The following is a 16,112-nucleotide window of genomic DNA, read 5'->3' as shown; positions in this document are numbered from 1 at the left end:
TTCAGTTAGAAGTGCTGAATGAATGATCCATCTTGGCCTCCCCAGTGATCCCCGGTATCACAGATACCAGACTTCAGCCAATTTGATTCACTGTGTGTGATATGATTGGAGACACTGGATACTGCAAAGCTATGGACCCCGACAATAGTGCTGAAGACTTGTGCTCCGGAACCTGTCGCTCCATTAGCCAAACTATTACAACACTGGCAACCACCTGACAATGTGGAAAATTGCCCAGTTATGTCCCATGTATAAAAAGCATGACAAATCCAATTATTGTCCCATCAGTCTACTTTGTATTATCAGTAAAGTGATGGAAGGTGTCATCAACAGTGCTATCAAGCAACACCTGCTCAGCAATAACCTGCTCACTGATGCCTAGTTTGGTTCCACCAAACCTGATCCTCCTGACCTCATTGCAACCTTTGTTCAAACATGGACAAAACAGCTGAATTCCAGAGGTGAAGTGAAAGTGACAACCCTTGACATCAACTAGGAGAAAGTGAGGACTGCAGATGCTGGGGATCAGAGCTGAAAATGTGTTGCTGGAAACACGCAGCAGGTCAGGCAGCATCCAAAGAGAAGGAGAATCGACGTTTCGGGCATAAGCCCTTCTTCAGGATTCCTGAAGAAGGGCTTATGCCCGAAACGTCGACTCTCCTTCTCCTTTGATGCTGCCTCACCTGATGCGCTTTTCCAGCAACACATTTTTTAAACCCTTGACATCAAGGCTGCATTCAACAGACTGTGGCATCAAGGAGCCCTGGTAAAATTGGAATCAAGGAGAATTGGGGGCAAACTCCAGTGGTTGGAGTCATACCTGATTCACTGGAAGAGGGTCATGGTTGTTGGAGGTCAGAGTTGAGAATGTGGTGCTGGAAAAGCACGTTTGTCAGGCAGCATCTGAGAAGCAAGAGAATCGATGTTTGGGCATAAGCCCTTCATCACAAATGAGGTTTGTGGGCCAAAGAAGCTGTGAGATATAGAGGAGGAGTTGTGGACGGTAGTTGAGAGTGCAATAGGTAGACAGTGGGGGTGCAGTTGATACGTCGGAGAGAAGGTGGAGTGGATAGGTAGGAAGGAAGGTGGACAGGTAGGACAGGTCAAGAGGGCGATTCCGAGTTGTAAGGTTGGATCTGGGATAAGGTGGGGGGAGGGGTGGAAACTGGTGAAATCCACATTGATTCCATGTGGTTGGAGGTCAGCCATCTCAGCTCCAGAACATCTCTACATTAGTTCCTCAGGATAGTGACCTAGGCCCAACCATCTTCAGCTGCTTTATCAATGACCCTCCCTCTATCGTATGCTCAGAAATGGGGACATTTGTCAATGATTGCACAATGTTCAGCAGCATTCGCGACTCCTCAGATACTGAAGCAGTCCATGTTCAAATGCAACAAGATCTGGACAATTTCCAGGCTTGGGCTGACAGGTTGAAAGTAACATTCGTGCTAGACAAATGGCAGGCTATGACCATCATTAACAAGAGATTATACAACCATTGATATTCAATGGTGTTACCACTGCTGAATCCCTTACTATCAACATCCTCAGGGCTATTGTTGACCAGAAGCTCAACGGATTCACCACATAAACACAGTGACTACAAGGGCTAGGAATATTGCAGCAAGTAACTCACTTCTATACTCTCCAAAGCCTGTCCATCATCAACAAAACGCACTTCATGAGTGTGATAGAGTATGCCCCACTTGCCTGGATCACTGCAGCCCCAACAACATTCGAGGTTTGACACTAACCAGGAAAAAGCAATTCATTTCATTGGCAGTACATCCACTAGCATTCACTCCCTCCATCAAAGACACACAACAGCAGGACTGTTTACTATCTACAAGATGCAGATGAAAGAACTTCAGACAGCACCTTCCAAAGCAAAGACCACTACCATCTAGGAGGACGGGGACAACAGACATATGAGAACACTACCACCTTCAAGTTCCCCTCCAAGCAACTGAACATCCTGACTTGGAAATGTATTGCTGTTCCTTCAAAGTCACTGGGTCAACAGCCTGGAATTCTCTCCCTAATGGCATTGTGGATCAACCCACAGTAGGAGAAATGTATCGGTTCAAGAAGGTAGCACCTTCTCAAGGATGGGAAATAAATGCTGGCTAGCCAGTGATGCCACAACCCACAAATAAATAAATAATGTCCTGCCACCCCTGGAATCAGTTTAGTAAACCTTTGTTACACTAGCAAGAACATCCCTCCTCAGATAAAGAGACCAAAACTGCATGCCATATTCCAGGTGTCATCTCATCAATGCCCTGCATAACTGCAGCAAGACATCCCTGCTCTTGTGCTTGAATCCTCATACTGTGAAGGCCAACATAACACTGACCTTCCTTCCCACCTGCTGCACCTGCACGTTTACCTTTAACGACGGTTGCACATTCCCTCTCTCAACTTACACTAATTCAGATAATATCCTGCCTTCCTGTTTTTTGCTACCAAAGTGGAGAACCTCACAGTTATCCACATTGTACTGCATCTGCTATGTGTTTCAGTTACGTTTTCCTGCCAAAATTGCATTCCAGTCAATCCTCGAGTAAAAAATGAGGTCTGCAGATGCTGGAGATCACAGCTGAAAATGTGTTGCTGGTCAAAGCACAGCAGGCCAGGCAGCATCTCAGGAATAGAGAATTCGACGTTTCGAGCATAAGCCTGATGAAGGGCTTATGCTCGAAACGTCGAATTCTCTATTCCTGAGATGCTGCCTGGCCTGCTGTGCTTTGACCAGCAACACATTTTCAGCTTCCAGTCAATCCTGCCAAGTAAGTTCTCCATCAATTGACTTTTCTTACCTGAATTGTTACTCATCATTCTCCACCATCATCCTGAAGCTGACGATGCAATGATCACCGTGTTCTGTCGTCTCCCAATGCCTGATCCATCTCAAAGAACAAATAACAGTACAGCACAGGAATAGGCCTTTCGGCCCACCAAGACTCTGCTGACATACAAAGTCATTCTCAACTAAAAAGCTTTTGCCTTTACACAATCTAGATCTCTATTCTCTGCCTATTCATATACCTGTCAATATGACTCTTAAACATTGCTATTGTATCCACCTCCCACCTCCTCCTCTGGCAGCGGATTCCAGGTACTTCCAGCCTCTGTGTATAAAAACACCTGCCTTTCACATCCCCTTTAAATGTACTGGAGCAGATTGATATGCTCAAACAGGAGGATGTGTTGAACATTTTGAAAATCATGAGGATAGATAAATTCCCTGGGCCAGATGGAATATACCCTAGGTTACTACAGGAAGCGAGGGAAGAGATTGCTGCACCTTTGGCAATGATCTTTGCATCCTCACTGGAGTACAGCCAGATGATTGGAGGATAGCAAACATTTTTCCCTTGTTCAAGAAAGGGAACAGGGATAATCCTGGGAATTATAGGCCAGACAGACTCACATCTGTGGTGGGTAAAGTAGTGGATAGGATTCTGAGAGACAGGATTTATGATGACTTAGAAAATCATAATTTGAGAGCCAGGTCCTGCCTCACAAACCTTACTGAATTCGTTGAGGATACGACAAACACACTGAAGAAGGTAGAGCAGTGGATGTGGTGTACATGGATTTTAGCAAGGCATCTGATAAGGTTCCCCATGGTAGGCTCATTCAGAAAGTAAGGAGCATGGGACACAGACATCTGGCTGTCTGAATACAGAACTGGCTGACCCATAGAAGACTGAGGGTACTGGTAGATGGTAAATATTAACCTATAGCTTGGTGACCAGTAGTGTTCTGCAGGTTTCTGTTCTGGGACCTCTGCTCTTTGTGATTTTGATCAATGATTAGATTAGATTAGATTCCATGCAGTGTGGAAACAGGCTCTTCAGCCCAACAAATCCACACCGACCCTCTGAAGAGCAACCTACCTAGACCCATCTCCCTCTGATTAATGCACCTAATTTTATGGACAATTTAGCATGGCCAATCTACCTGACCTGCACATCTATGGATTGCGGGAGGAAACCAGAGCACCTGGAGGAAACCCACGCAGACACGGGAAGATTGCGCAAACTCCACACAGTCACCGGAGGCTAGAACATGTTGATTAAAATGATTTTAGAATTGTGATTTGATGGAGAAGGAAAAGATATCAGTATTGAATTTCAGAATTTTGGCATGGGATGACTGAAAGCACAGCCATTCATGTTGATTGGAATCACACCTGCTCCTTCTAGAGGTTTATAAAATCATGGGAAGGATGAATAGTCAAGGTCTATTTCCCAGGATAAGGGAGTCCAAAACTACAGGGCATAGGTTTAAGTGGGAAGAGAAAGATTAAGAGGGACCGAAGGGCAACTTTTTCACTCAGAGGGTGGTGCGAGTATGGAATAACTGCCAGAGGAAGTGGGGGCTTGTACAAGTACAACATTTAAAAGGCATGGGTATATTAATAGGAAGGTTTTAGATGGATATGGGACAAATGCTGGCAAATGGGACTAGAATAGTCCAGAATATCTGGTCAGCTTGGATGAGCCAAAGAATCTGTTTCTCTGCTTTATACCTCCATGATTCATTAATTCAATTGATCAAGGTCTCTTTATAATCTTAGACTGTTAAATATTATACAAATCCTGTCCAAAATACAACCAATCTTAAAGAACAAAGAGAACAAAGAAAATTTACAGCCCAGGAACAGGCCCTTCAAGCCTGAGCCAATCCAGATGGTTTAGATGGAGAGGAATTTGTTAAGTGTGTACAAGACAATTTTCTGATTCAGTTTGTGGATGTACCGACTAAAGAAGGTGCAAAACTTGGGAAATAAGGCAGGGCAGGTGACTGAGGTGTCAGTGGGGAAGCACTTTGGGGCCAGCGACCATAATTCTATTACATTTTAAATAATGATGGAAAAGGATAGACCAGATCTAAAAGTTGAAGTTCTAAATGGGAGAAAGGCCAATTTTGATGGTGTTAGGCAAGAACTTTCGAAAGCTGATTGGGGGAAGATGTTCGCAGGTAAAGGGACGCTGCAAAATGGGAAGCCTTCAGATATGATATAATGAGAATCCAGCGAAAGTATATTCCTGTTAGGGTGAAAGGAAAGACTGGTAAGTATACGGAATGCTGGATGACTAAAGAAATTGAGAGTTTGCTTAAGAAAAAGAAGGAAGCTTATGTAATATAGACAGCATAGATCGAGTGAATCCTTATAAGAGCAGAAAGGAAGAAGGAGTATACTTAAAAGGGAACTCAGGAGGGCAAAAAAGGGGACATGAGATAGCTTTGGCAAGAAGAATTAAGGAGAATCCAAAGAGTTTTTACAAATACATTAAGGACAAAAGGGTAATTAGGGAGAGAATAGGGCCCCTCAAAGATCAGCAAGGCGGCCTTTGCGTGGAGCCGCAGAAAATGGGAGAGTTACTAAATGAGTACTTTGCATCAGTATTTACAGTAGAAAAGGATATGGAAGACATAGACTATCGGGAAATAGATGGTGACATCTTGCAAACTGACCAGATTACAGAGGAGGAAGTGCTGGATGTCTTGAAAAGGTTAAAGGTGGATAAATCCCCAGGACGTAGAACTCTGTGGAAAGCTACAGAAGTGATTGCTGAGCCTCTTGCTGAGATATTTGTATCATCGATACTCAAAGGTGAGGTGCCAGAAGACTGGAGGTTGGCTAATGTGGTGCCACTCTTTAAGAAGGGTGGTAAGGACAAGCCAGGGAACTATAGACCAGTGAGCCTGACGTTGGTGGTGGGCAAGTTGTTGGACGGAATCCTGAGGGACAGGACGTACATGTATTTGGAAAGGTAAAGACTGATTCAGGATAGTCAACATGGCTTTGTGCATGGGAAATCATGTCTCACAAACGTGATTGAGTTTTTTGAGGAAGTAACAAAGAGGATTGATGAGGGCAGAGCGGTAGATGTGATCTATATGGACTTCAGTAAGGCATTTGACAAAGTTCCCTATAGGAGACTGATTAGCAAGGTTAGATCTCATAGAATACAGAGAGAACTAACCATTTGGATACAGAACTGGCTCAAAGGTAGAAGACAGAGGGTGGTGGTGGAGGGTAGTTTTTCAGACTGGAGGCCTGTGACCAGAGGGGTGCCACAAGGATCGGTGCTGGGTCCTCTACTTTTTATCATTTACATAAATGATTTGGATGCGGGCATAAGAGGTACAGTTAGTAAGTTTGCAGATGACACCAAAATTGGAGGCATAGTGAACAGCGAAGAGGGTTACCTCAGATTACAACAGGATCTTGAAAAGATGGGCCAATGGGCTGAGAAGTGGCAGATGGAGTTTAGTTCAGATAAATGTGAGGAGCTGCATTTCGGGAAAGCAAATCTTAGCAGGACTTATACACTTAATAGTAAGGTCCTACGGAGTGTTGCTGAACAAAGAGACCTTGGAGTGCAGGTTCATAGCTCCTTGAAAGTGAAGTCGCAGGTAGATAGGATAGTGAAGAATACATTTGGTATGCTTTCCTTTATTGGTCAGAATATTGAGTACAGGAGTTGAGAGGCCATGTTGCTGCTGTACAGGACATTGGTTAGGCCACTGTTAGAATATTGTGTGCAATTCTGGTCTCCTTCCTATCAGGAAGATGTTGTAAAACTTGAAAGGGTTCATAAAAGATTTACAAGGATGTTGCCAGGGTTGGAGGATTTGAACTATAAGGAGAGGCTGAACAGGCTGGGGCTGTTTTTCCTGGAGCATCGGAGACTGAGGGGTGACTTTATAGAGGTTTACAAAATTATGAGTGGCATGGATAGGGTAAATAGGCAAAGTTTTTTCCCTGATGTCAGGGTTATTGGGAAATGTCCATCCTGGAATTCAGTTACAAGTGCTCTCCCACAAGGATCTGTTTTGGGGCCACTGCTGTTTGTCATTTTTACAAATGACCTGGATGAGGGCGTAGAAGGATGGGTTAGAAAATTTGCAGATGACACAAAGGTCGGTGGAGTTGTAGATACTGCTGAAGGCTGTTACAGGTTGCAGAGGCACATAGATAAGTTGCTGAGATGGGCTGAGAGGTGGCAAATGGAGGTTAATGTGGAAAAATGTGAGGTGATTCATTTTGGAAGGAGCAACAGGAATAAAGAGGACTGGGCTAAAGTAAGATTCTTGGTTGTGTAGATGAGCAGAGAGATATTGGTGTCCTATGTATATAGATCCCTGAATGTTGCCACCCAGGTTGATAGGGTTGTCAAGGCGACATATGATGTGCCAGCTTTTATTGGTAGAGGTTTTGAGTTTTGAGCCACGTGTTCATGTTGCAGATGTGCAAAACTCTGGTGCGGCCTCACTTGGAGTGTTGCATACAGTTCTGGTCAACGCATTACAGAAAGGATGTGAAAGCGTTGGAGAGGGCTGAGAGGGGATTTACTTGGATGTTGCCTGGTATGGAGGGAAGGTCTTATGAGAAAAGGCTGAGGGACTTGAGGCTGTTTTCATTAGTGAGATGAAGATTGTGAGGTGTCTTAATTGAGACATACAAGATAATGAGAGGGTTAGATAAGATGGATAGTGAGAGCCTTTTTCCTTGGATGGTGATGACTGGCATGAGAGGATATAGCTTTAAATTGAGGGGTCACAGATTAGGACAGACGTTAGCCATAGTTTCTTTAATCAGAGTAATACGGGCGTGGAACGTACTGCCCTCAACAGTAGTGGACTCGCCAACTTTAAAGTATTTAAATGGTCATTGGATAAACATAGATGAAAATTGAATAGTGTAGGATAGATAGGTTTCGGATTGGTTCCACAGGTTGACGCAGAATTGAGGGCCGAAGGGCCTGTGCTGTGCTGTAATGCTATATGTACTCCGTTCTATAAAAGTGGAAGTCATGTTGCAACTATATAGAATTTTAATTAGGCCAAATTTAGAGTATTGCATACCTTTCTGGTTGCCACACTACAGGAAGGATATGGGGCCTTTGGAATACATAAATGGTTTCCCAGGATGTTGCTGGTTTGGAGGGTATTAGCTATGAGGAAAGATTGGACAAACTTGGTTTATTTGCAATTGAACATTACAGGATGAAGGGCGACCTGGCAAATTTACAAAATTGTGAGAGGAGGCAGTGAGGACTGCAGATGCTGGAGATCAGAGTCGAGAGTGTAATGCTGCAAAAGCATAGCAGGTCAGGCAGTATCTGAGGAGCAGGAGAATCAATATTTCGGGCATAAGTGCTTCAGCAGGAATGAGGCTTGTGGGTTGGGGCTGAGAGATAAATGGGAGGGGGTGGGGTTTGGGAGAAGATAGCTGGGAAAGTGGGTGAAGGTGAGGGAGAAGGTGATGGACAAATCTGGAGGGCGGTGCCAAGTTGGACGCCGGGATAATGTAGTGGGAGGGGAAATGAGGAACCTGTTGAAATCTACATTTATCTGCATGTTTGCAGGGTCCCAAGGTGGAATATTCCTTCTCCAGGCGTCGAGTGATAACGGTTTGGCGGTGGAGGGGGTCCAGGACATGCATACCCTGATGGAGCAGAAGGGGGAGTTGTAGTGTTCAGCCAGGGGGTAGTGGGGTTCGTGGATGCGGGTGTCCCAGAGATGTTCTCTGAAATGTCCTGTCTCTACGATGTGAGAGGCATGGTTAGAATGGATAGTTAATCTTTTCCCCAGGGTTGAAGTCCCAATTACTAGGTGACCTAGGTTTAAGGTAAACATAGCTGAAAATGCGTTGCTGGTTAAAGCACAGCAGGTTAGACAGCATCCAAGGAATAGGAAATTCGACGTTTCGGGCATAAGCCCTTCATCAGAATTTCCTATTCCTTGGATGCTGCCTAACCTGCTGTGCTTTAACCAGCAACACATTTTCAGCTGTGATCTCCAGCATCTGCAGACCTCATTTTTTACCTTAAGGTAAACATAGAATAGTACAGCACAGTACAGGCCCTTTGGCCCTCGATGTTGTGCCAACCTTTTATCCTTGTGTAAGATCAGACTAATCTACATACTCTTTATTGCACTATCTTCCATGTGTCTATCCAAGATTTGCTTAAATGTCCATAGCATCCACACTATCCACAACTCCTTCAAACTTTGTGTCATCTGCAAATTAATTTAGCCACCAGCCCAGTTCCTCACTCATTGGTATGGAAGGTGCTAGCAATGAAGAGAGGTTGAGTAGGTTAGGTTTGTTTTCATTAGAAAAAAAGAGATTAAGCGTGGGGAACCTGATTGAGGTTTACAAAATCATGAAGGGTATAGACAGGGTGGGTAGAGACAAGCTTTTTTTCAGGGTGAAGGATTCAAGAGGTCACGTTTTCAAGGTGAGAAGTGGAAGGTTTCAGGGGGATACACGCAGAAAGTACATTTAGAATCATACAGAGTCATAGAGATGTACAGCATTGAAACAATCCCTTCAGTCCAACCCGTCCATGCCGACCAGATATCCCAACCCAATCTAGTCCGACCTGCCAGCACCCAGACCAATGCTGCAATTGTATCAGCCTCCACCACTTCCTCTGGTAGCTCATTCCATATACGTACCACACTCTGTGAAAACGTTGCCCCATAGGTCTCTTTTCTATCTTTCCCCTCTCAACCTTAACCTATGTCCTCTAGTTCTGGACTCCCCAACCCCAGGGAAAAGACTTTGCCTATTTACCTTATCCATGCCCCTCATAATTCTGTAAACCTCTATAAGGTCACCCCTTAGCCTCTGACACTCCAGGGAAAACACCCAGCCTGTTCAGCCTCTCCCTATAGCTCAAATCCTCCAACCCTCAACATCCTTGAAAATCTTTTCTGAACCCTGTCAAGTTTCACGGCATCTTTCTGATAGGAAAGAGATCAGAATTGCATGCAATATTGCAACAGTGGCCTAACCAATGTCCTATACAGCAGCAACTTGGATTGATCCCATCATATCTCGTACCTTAATGCTTTTCAAAACACCCACAATTTTTTACATCAGCATGCCTTAGAATATTAACATACACCTCAAGCCTCAACATCCACCCTGGCCTTCCCCTTTGTGAACACCAATGCAAAGTATTCATTAAGGACCTCACTCACTTTCTCCTGGTCCATAGATGATTTCCCTCCTATGTCATTGAGTGGACCTACCCTTTCGTTAGCTACCCTCTTGATCTTTGTGTATGCATACAACATCTTGAGATGTTCCTTAGTCATTTTTGCAAGGTCATTTCGAGGCCCCTTTTGGCCTAATTCTTTGAGTTCTTTCCTAGTACCTTTGTATTTTTTGAGGGCTCTGACTGTCTTTGGTTTCCAAAACTTTATGTATGCCTCCTTTTTTTTTGATTGTGCTCTCAATTTCTCTTATCATCTATATCATTCTGAAGAACCTGTTCCAATAGTAAGCACTTTCATGTTGGACTGCACACAAATTGGTGTAGGAAACATACAGAACATTTGCCCCTTGTAGCCTTTACAATTTCAGTATAAAATATCCCAGTCTATATTTGCACAGTTGAAAACTCTCCATAATAATTATTTTATATTGTAATTTCCCTGCAGACTTGTTCTTGTATATTCTTTTCACTAGTTGGTGGTACAGGCGGTATGACCACTCAATGGTTAGCACTCCCTCAGAAGGCCCGGGACCCAGTTTGCACATTCTCCCAGTGTCTACATGAGTTTCCTCCAGGTGCTCCGGTTTCCTCCCACAGTCCAAGGATGTGCAGGTTAGGTGGATTGGCTATGCTAAGTTGCCCATAGTGTCTGGGGATGTGTAGGCTAGATGCATTAGCCATGGGAAATTCAGGGTTACAAGGAAAGGTAGCTGAGTGAGTCTGGGTGGATTGCACCTCAGAGGGTCAGTGTGGTCTTGATAGGCCAAATGGCCCGTTTTCACACTTTAGAGATTCTATAATGGTCTATAGACTAGATTTGATTAGATTTCCTACAAACTGGAAAAAGCCCCCGGCCCAACCAGTCCACACCGACCTTCCAAAGAGAACCCACCTGACCCATTTCCCTTTGACTAATGCACCTAACACTATGGGCAATTTAACATGGCCAATTTACCAGACCCACACATCTTTGGAATGTGGGAGGAAATCGAAGCACCCGGAGGAAAGCCATGCAGAAACAGGGAGAATGTGCAAACTCCACACAGACAGTCGCCCGAGGCTGGAATCGAACCTGGGACCCTGGTGCTTGAGGCAGCAGTGCTAACGACTGAGCCACTGTGCCACCATGCCACCCCCTGCTCATCCCAAAGGAGAATCCTGGTAAAGGCCAGGTTTTTGTTGAATTCAGAAGTGCGGCTGATTGCAAAGTAGCCCAGCAGATGCTGATCAGAAGAATGTTCAATGGCAAGTTTGTTGTGGCTACGTTCTACCCACTTTGTGCCTACAAGAGGGAGTATCTGTATCATACCATACTTGCTGACACCTAAGTTACAACAGCGCTCACCACATTCCTTTTAAAATGTTCCTTAATACATTAGTGTAAAAGGTTCCCAGGTTCCTTTTAAAATGTTCCTTAATACATTAGTGTAAAAGGTTAAATATTTTGCTCCATTTCTTTTTATGTGCAAGCGAGCATCAATTTAAGAGCTGAAAATGTGTTACTGGAAAAGCGCAGCAGGTCAGGCAGCATCCAAGGAACAGGAAATTCGACGTTTCGGGCATAAGCCCTTCATCAGGAATGAGGAGAGTGTGTACAGCAGGCTAAGATAAAAGGTAGGGAGGAGGGACTTGGAGGAGGGGCGATGGAGATGTGATAGGTGGAAGGAGGTCAAGGTGAGGGTCATAGGCCAGAGTGGGGTGAGGGCGGGGAGGTCAGGAAGAAGATTACAGATTAGGAAGACGGTGCTGAGTTCGAGGGATTCGACTGAGACAAGGTGGAGGGAGGGGAAATGAGGAAACTGGAGAAATCTGAGTTCATCCCTTGTGGTTGGAGGGTTCCCAGGCGGAAGATGAGGCGCTCCTCCTCCAACCGTCGTGTTGTTATGGTCTGGCGGTGGAGGAGTCCAAGGGCCTGCATGTCCTTGGTGGAGTGGGAGGGAGGGTTAAAGTGTTGAGCCACGGAGTGGTTGGGTTGGTTGGTCCGGGTGTCCCAGAGGTGTTCTCTGAAACATTCCGCAAGTAGGCGGCCTGTCTCCCCAATATAGAGGAGGCCACATCGGGTGCAGCGGATGCAATAGATGATGTGTGTGGAGGTGCAGGTGAACTTGTGGCGGATATGGAAGGATCCCTTGGAGAGAAGTAAGGGAGGAGGTGTGGGCGCAAGTTTTGCATTTCTTGCGGTTGCAGGGGAAGGTGACAGGAGTGGAGGTTGGGTTGGTGGGGGGTGTGGACCTGACGAGGGAGTCACGGAGGGAGTGGTCTTTTCGGAACGCTGATAGGGGAGGGGAGGGAAATATATCCCTGGTGGTGGGGTCCGTTTGGAGGTGGCGGAAATGATGGCGGATGATACGCTGTATGTGGAGATTGGTGGCGTGGTAGGTGAGAACCAGTGGGGTTCTGTCCTGGTGGCAGTTGGAGAGGCGGGGCTCAAGGGCGGAGGAGCGGGAAGTGGAGGAGATATGGTGGAGGGCATCGTCGATCACGTCTGGGAGGAATCTGCGGTCCTTGAAGAAGGAGGCCATCTGGGCTGTACGGTATTGGAACTGGTCCTCCTGGGAGCAGATGCGGCAGAGACGAAGGAATTGGGAATATGGGATGGAGTTTTTTCCGGGGGCAGGGTGGGAGGAGGTGTAGTCTAGGTAGCTGTGGGAGTCAGTCGGTTTATAGTAGATGTCCGTGTTGACTCGTTCGCCCGAGATAGAAATGGAAAGGTCTAGGAAGGGGAGGGAGGAGTCTGAGACGGTCCAGGTGAATTTGAGGTCGGGGTGGAAGGTGTTGGTAAAGTGGATGAACTGTTCAAACTCCTCGTGGGAGCACGAGGCAGCGCCGATACAGTCATCGATGTAGCGGAGGAAAAGGTGGGGGGTGGTGCCAGTGTAGTTGCGGAAGATGGACTGTTCCACATATCCTACGAAGAGGCAGGCATAGCTGGGTCCATGCGGGTGCTCATGGCAACTCCTTTGGTTTGGAGGAAGTGGGAGGATTGGAAAGAGAAGTTGTTCAGGGTGAGGACCAGTTCAGTCAGTCGAAGGAGGGTGTCAGTGGAAGGGTACTGGTTGGACCGGCGGGAAAGGAAGAAGCGGAGGGCTTTGAGTCCTTCGTGATGGGGGATGGAGGTGTACAGGGACTAGATGTCCATCGTGAAGATAAGGCGTTGGGGACCGAGGAAACGAAAATCATAGAGGAGATGGAGGGCGTGGGTGGTGTCCCGAACGTAGGTGGGGAGTTCTTGGACTAAGGGGGACAGGACCGTGTCGAGGTATGAGGAGATGAGTTCGGTGGGGCAGGAGCAGGCTGAGACAATGGGTCGGCCGGGGCAGTCAGGTTTGTCGATTTTGGGCAGGGGATAGAAACGGGCGGTGCAGGGTTGTGAGACTATGAGTTGGAGGCGGTGGATGGGAGTTCCCCTGAGGTGATGGGGTTATGGGAGATGATGGTTTGGTGGTGGGAGGTGGGGTCATGGTCAAGGGGGCAGTAGGAGGAGATGTCCGCGAGCTGGCGTTTGGCCTCAGCGGTATAAAGGTCGGTGCGCCAGACTACTACCGCGCCTCCCTTGTCTGCCGGTTTCCAGCATCTGCAGACCTCACTTTCTCCTCGATCAATTTAAAAGGCTAGTTTTAGAGAAAAGGTTTACAGAGTTAGGGATTCATGCATTTAATCTGTTGGCAAGTTATTAGTAAATTCTACTTTATTACTAGAAATTACTGTGACCTGCATTTGGTTTGTAAAATGCTAAAATAACATCTTTCCTAGCAGAGCTATCAATTACATTTTTGTTAATGGGGAGCATGCTGGTGAAAATTCAGATTATTGTATTTGAATCTAAAGAGAGCATTTTTGTAGATAGTGGGAAATAAAATTTTAAAAAGGGGCGGCAGAGTGGCTCAGTCATTAGCACTGCCGCTTCACAGCACCAGAGACCCAGGTTTGATTCCAGCCTCGGGCAACTGCCTGTGTGGAGTTTGCACATTCTCCCCATGTCTGTGTGGGTTTCCTCCAGACGCTCCGGTTTCCTCCCACAATCCAAAGATGTGCAGGTTAGGTGGATTGACCATGCTAAATTGCTCATACTGTAGGTTATTGGTCAGAGGAAAATATAGGGTAGGGGAATGGGTATGGGTGGGTTACTCTTCGGAGGGTCGGTGTGGACTTGTTGGGTCAAAGGACCTGTTTCCACACTGTAGGGATTCAAATTCTAAAGATTACATTAGCAATGTAATTATAAAATTTGTGTTCCTTAGCTCTATTCAAATTGCTTCTCTGTCTACACCCTCTCAGACATCTTCTCTTTCTAGAAGTGCAATGCTCTCTTTCACTAATACTGACAGCCCATCAGCTTTCCTTCCTTTCCCATCTTTTTTGAACACCTTGGGCCTAGGCATCTGTTACTAGCAAATCATAGTTCCACGTTGTAATCTGTACCTGTGATTCCCCAATCTTATTATTACACACAACACATTCACATACATGCACATAATTCTTATTCAGACTACATTTCTTTCTCCCTTATTTGGACTTTGCTGATTAACTTGCCAGTCTCTGCGAGTGCCAGTTGTATCTCCAGGTATTTTATAAATCTTTGAATGTTTCTCTGATATTCTCACTTGGCTCCCATATCCTTACTGAGTTAGTTTATCTACTATGAGTCCCATTAATTTCTCTAGCACTTCTTAAAAAGTAATATTGATATCATGCAATTCCTAATTTACACTAGATACTTCAGTGAAATCAAATAAGAGTATTCGCTGCCACATCCTTAATCTTCATTATAAATTTTGTTGATTCTACCTGTTATCCAATGTTTGTTTTTGGTAATTTTTTTCAAATTGTAACTTTTCTCACCTGAAAGTGAAGATTTCATCTAAACCACCCACTTCATCCAAGGACAGCATCACCTTCTTGACCATTCGCATTCCCTCTTTCTGTTGTGCAGTGAGCTCTTTCCTTGGTGACGTTTTCCACTGTCTTTCTGCGGCATCTCCACCATCTCCAGTGCTGGAGGAGCTGTTCAGCGGGAATGGCAAGCTGTATGGAAGTGGATTTCGAACACACTTTATAGCACAGATTAATGGTTAACAATTCACATGATGCCCGAAGGAAAATTAGCCATTTCTTGATAATGCGTGTAGTAAATTTAGTTCAATGAATTTTGGCATTTGTAACTTTAGAAGTAGACCAACATGGACAATCCAGGCAAAAAAAAGTATTTGTCCTATAGAAAATTAGTTTTGGGAATTTGTAATGAAGAGTTAAGAGATAGAAAGTGACACTCCGGAAAAAGTTGTAAATCAGGAATTGAAAGGAAGGGAGGGAGAAATTCAAAAAATGTACAATTATCAGGGAAGTAGCTGAGTACATTGTTGCAACAGCGACAGGTCACTGGGTCCTGATGAATTTCAATCCAAGTGTCTTACAAGAAGTAGAGATAATTCAAAAACACATTATATTTGGAAAAGGTTTCTTAAGATTAGAAAATAGCTCATGTAACTCCATTATTTAAAAAGTGACAGATGCAGAAATCAGGAAACTACAGGCCAGTTAGCTTAACACATATCACCAAAAAAATGTCAGAAGACTATTAAGGACACTTGGATAACCAGGCAGAACCAATATGGTTTTGTTTAAGGGAAATCATGTTTGTCTAACTTACTGGAGTTCTTTGAAGAACTAACCTCTGCTGTGGATAAATGGAAATCAGTGGATGTATTGTACTTAGATTTTCAGAAGGTATTTGATAAGATTAGATTACTTACAGTGTGGAAACAGGCCCTTCGGCCCAACAAGTCCACACCGACCCTCTGAACAGCAACCCACCCAGACCCATTCCCCTACATTTACCTCTTCACCGAACACTACAGGCACTTAGCATGGCCAATTCACCCAACCTGCACGTCTTTGGACTATGGAAGGAAACCGGAGCACCTGGAGGAAACCCGCACAGACACGGGCAGAATGTGTAAACTCCATACAGACAGTAGACCAAGACGGGTATTGAACCAAAGTCTCTGGCACTGTGCCACCGAGCCATAAGGTGATACATCAAAGATTATTACGGAAATTAAAAGCTCATGGTGTTGAAGT

General features: G+C 45.1%; 1 protein-coding gene across 2 annotated transcripts in view; it reads right to left on the bottom strand.

Moving 5' to 3' along the window:
* Nucleotides 1-16,112, bottom strand: part of xrcc5 (X-ray repair complementing defective repair in Chinese hamster cells 5) — a 344,097-nt gene that overhangs the window by 195,324 nt on the left and 132,661 nt on the right. For both annotated transcript variants that reach the window (XM_060827769.1, XM_060827770.1), the window contains one exon: nucleotides 14,874-15,056. In XM_060827769.1, the coding sequence (XP_060683752.1) occupies nucleotides 14,874-15,056 (183 nt within the window). The remainder of the gene's footprint in view (nucleotides 1-14,873; nucleotides 15,057-16,112) is intronic.

This window comes from Hemiscyllium ocellatum, chromosome 7, assembly GCF_020745735.1.
Source record: "Hemiscyllium ocellatum isolate sHemOce1 chromosome 7, sHemOce1.pat.X.cur, whole genome shotgun sequence".
NCBI lineage: Eukaryota > Metazoa > Chordata > Chondrichthyes > Orectolobiformes > Hemiscylliidae > Hemiscyllium > Hemiscyllium ocellatum.
The sequence above is the reverse complement of the archived record's forward strand: the minus strand, read 5'-3'. Positions and strand labels throughout refer to the sequence as shown.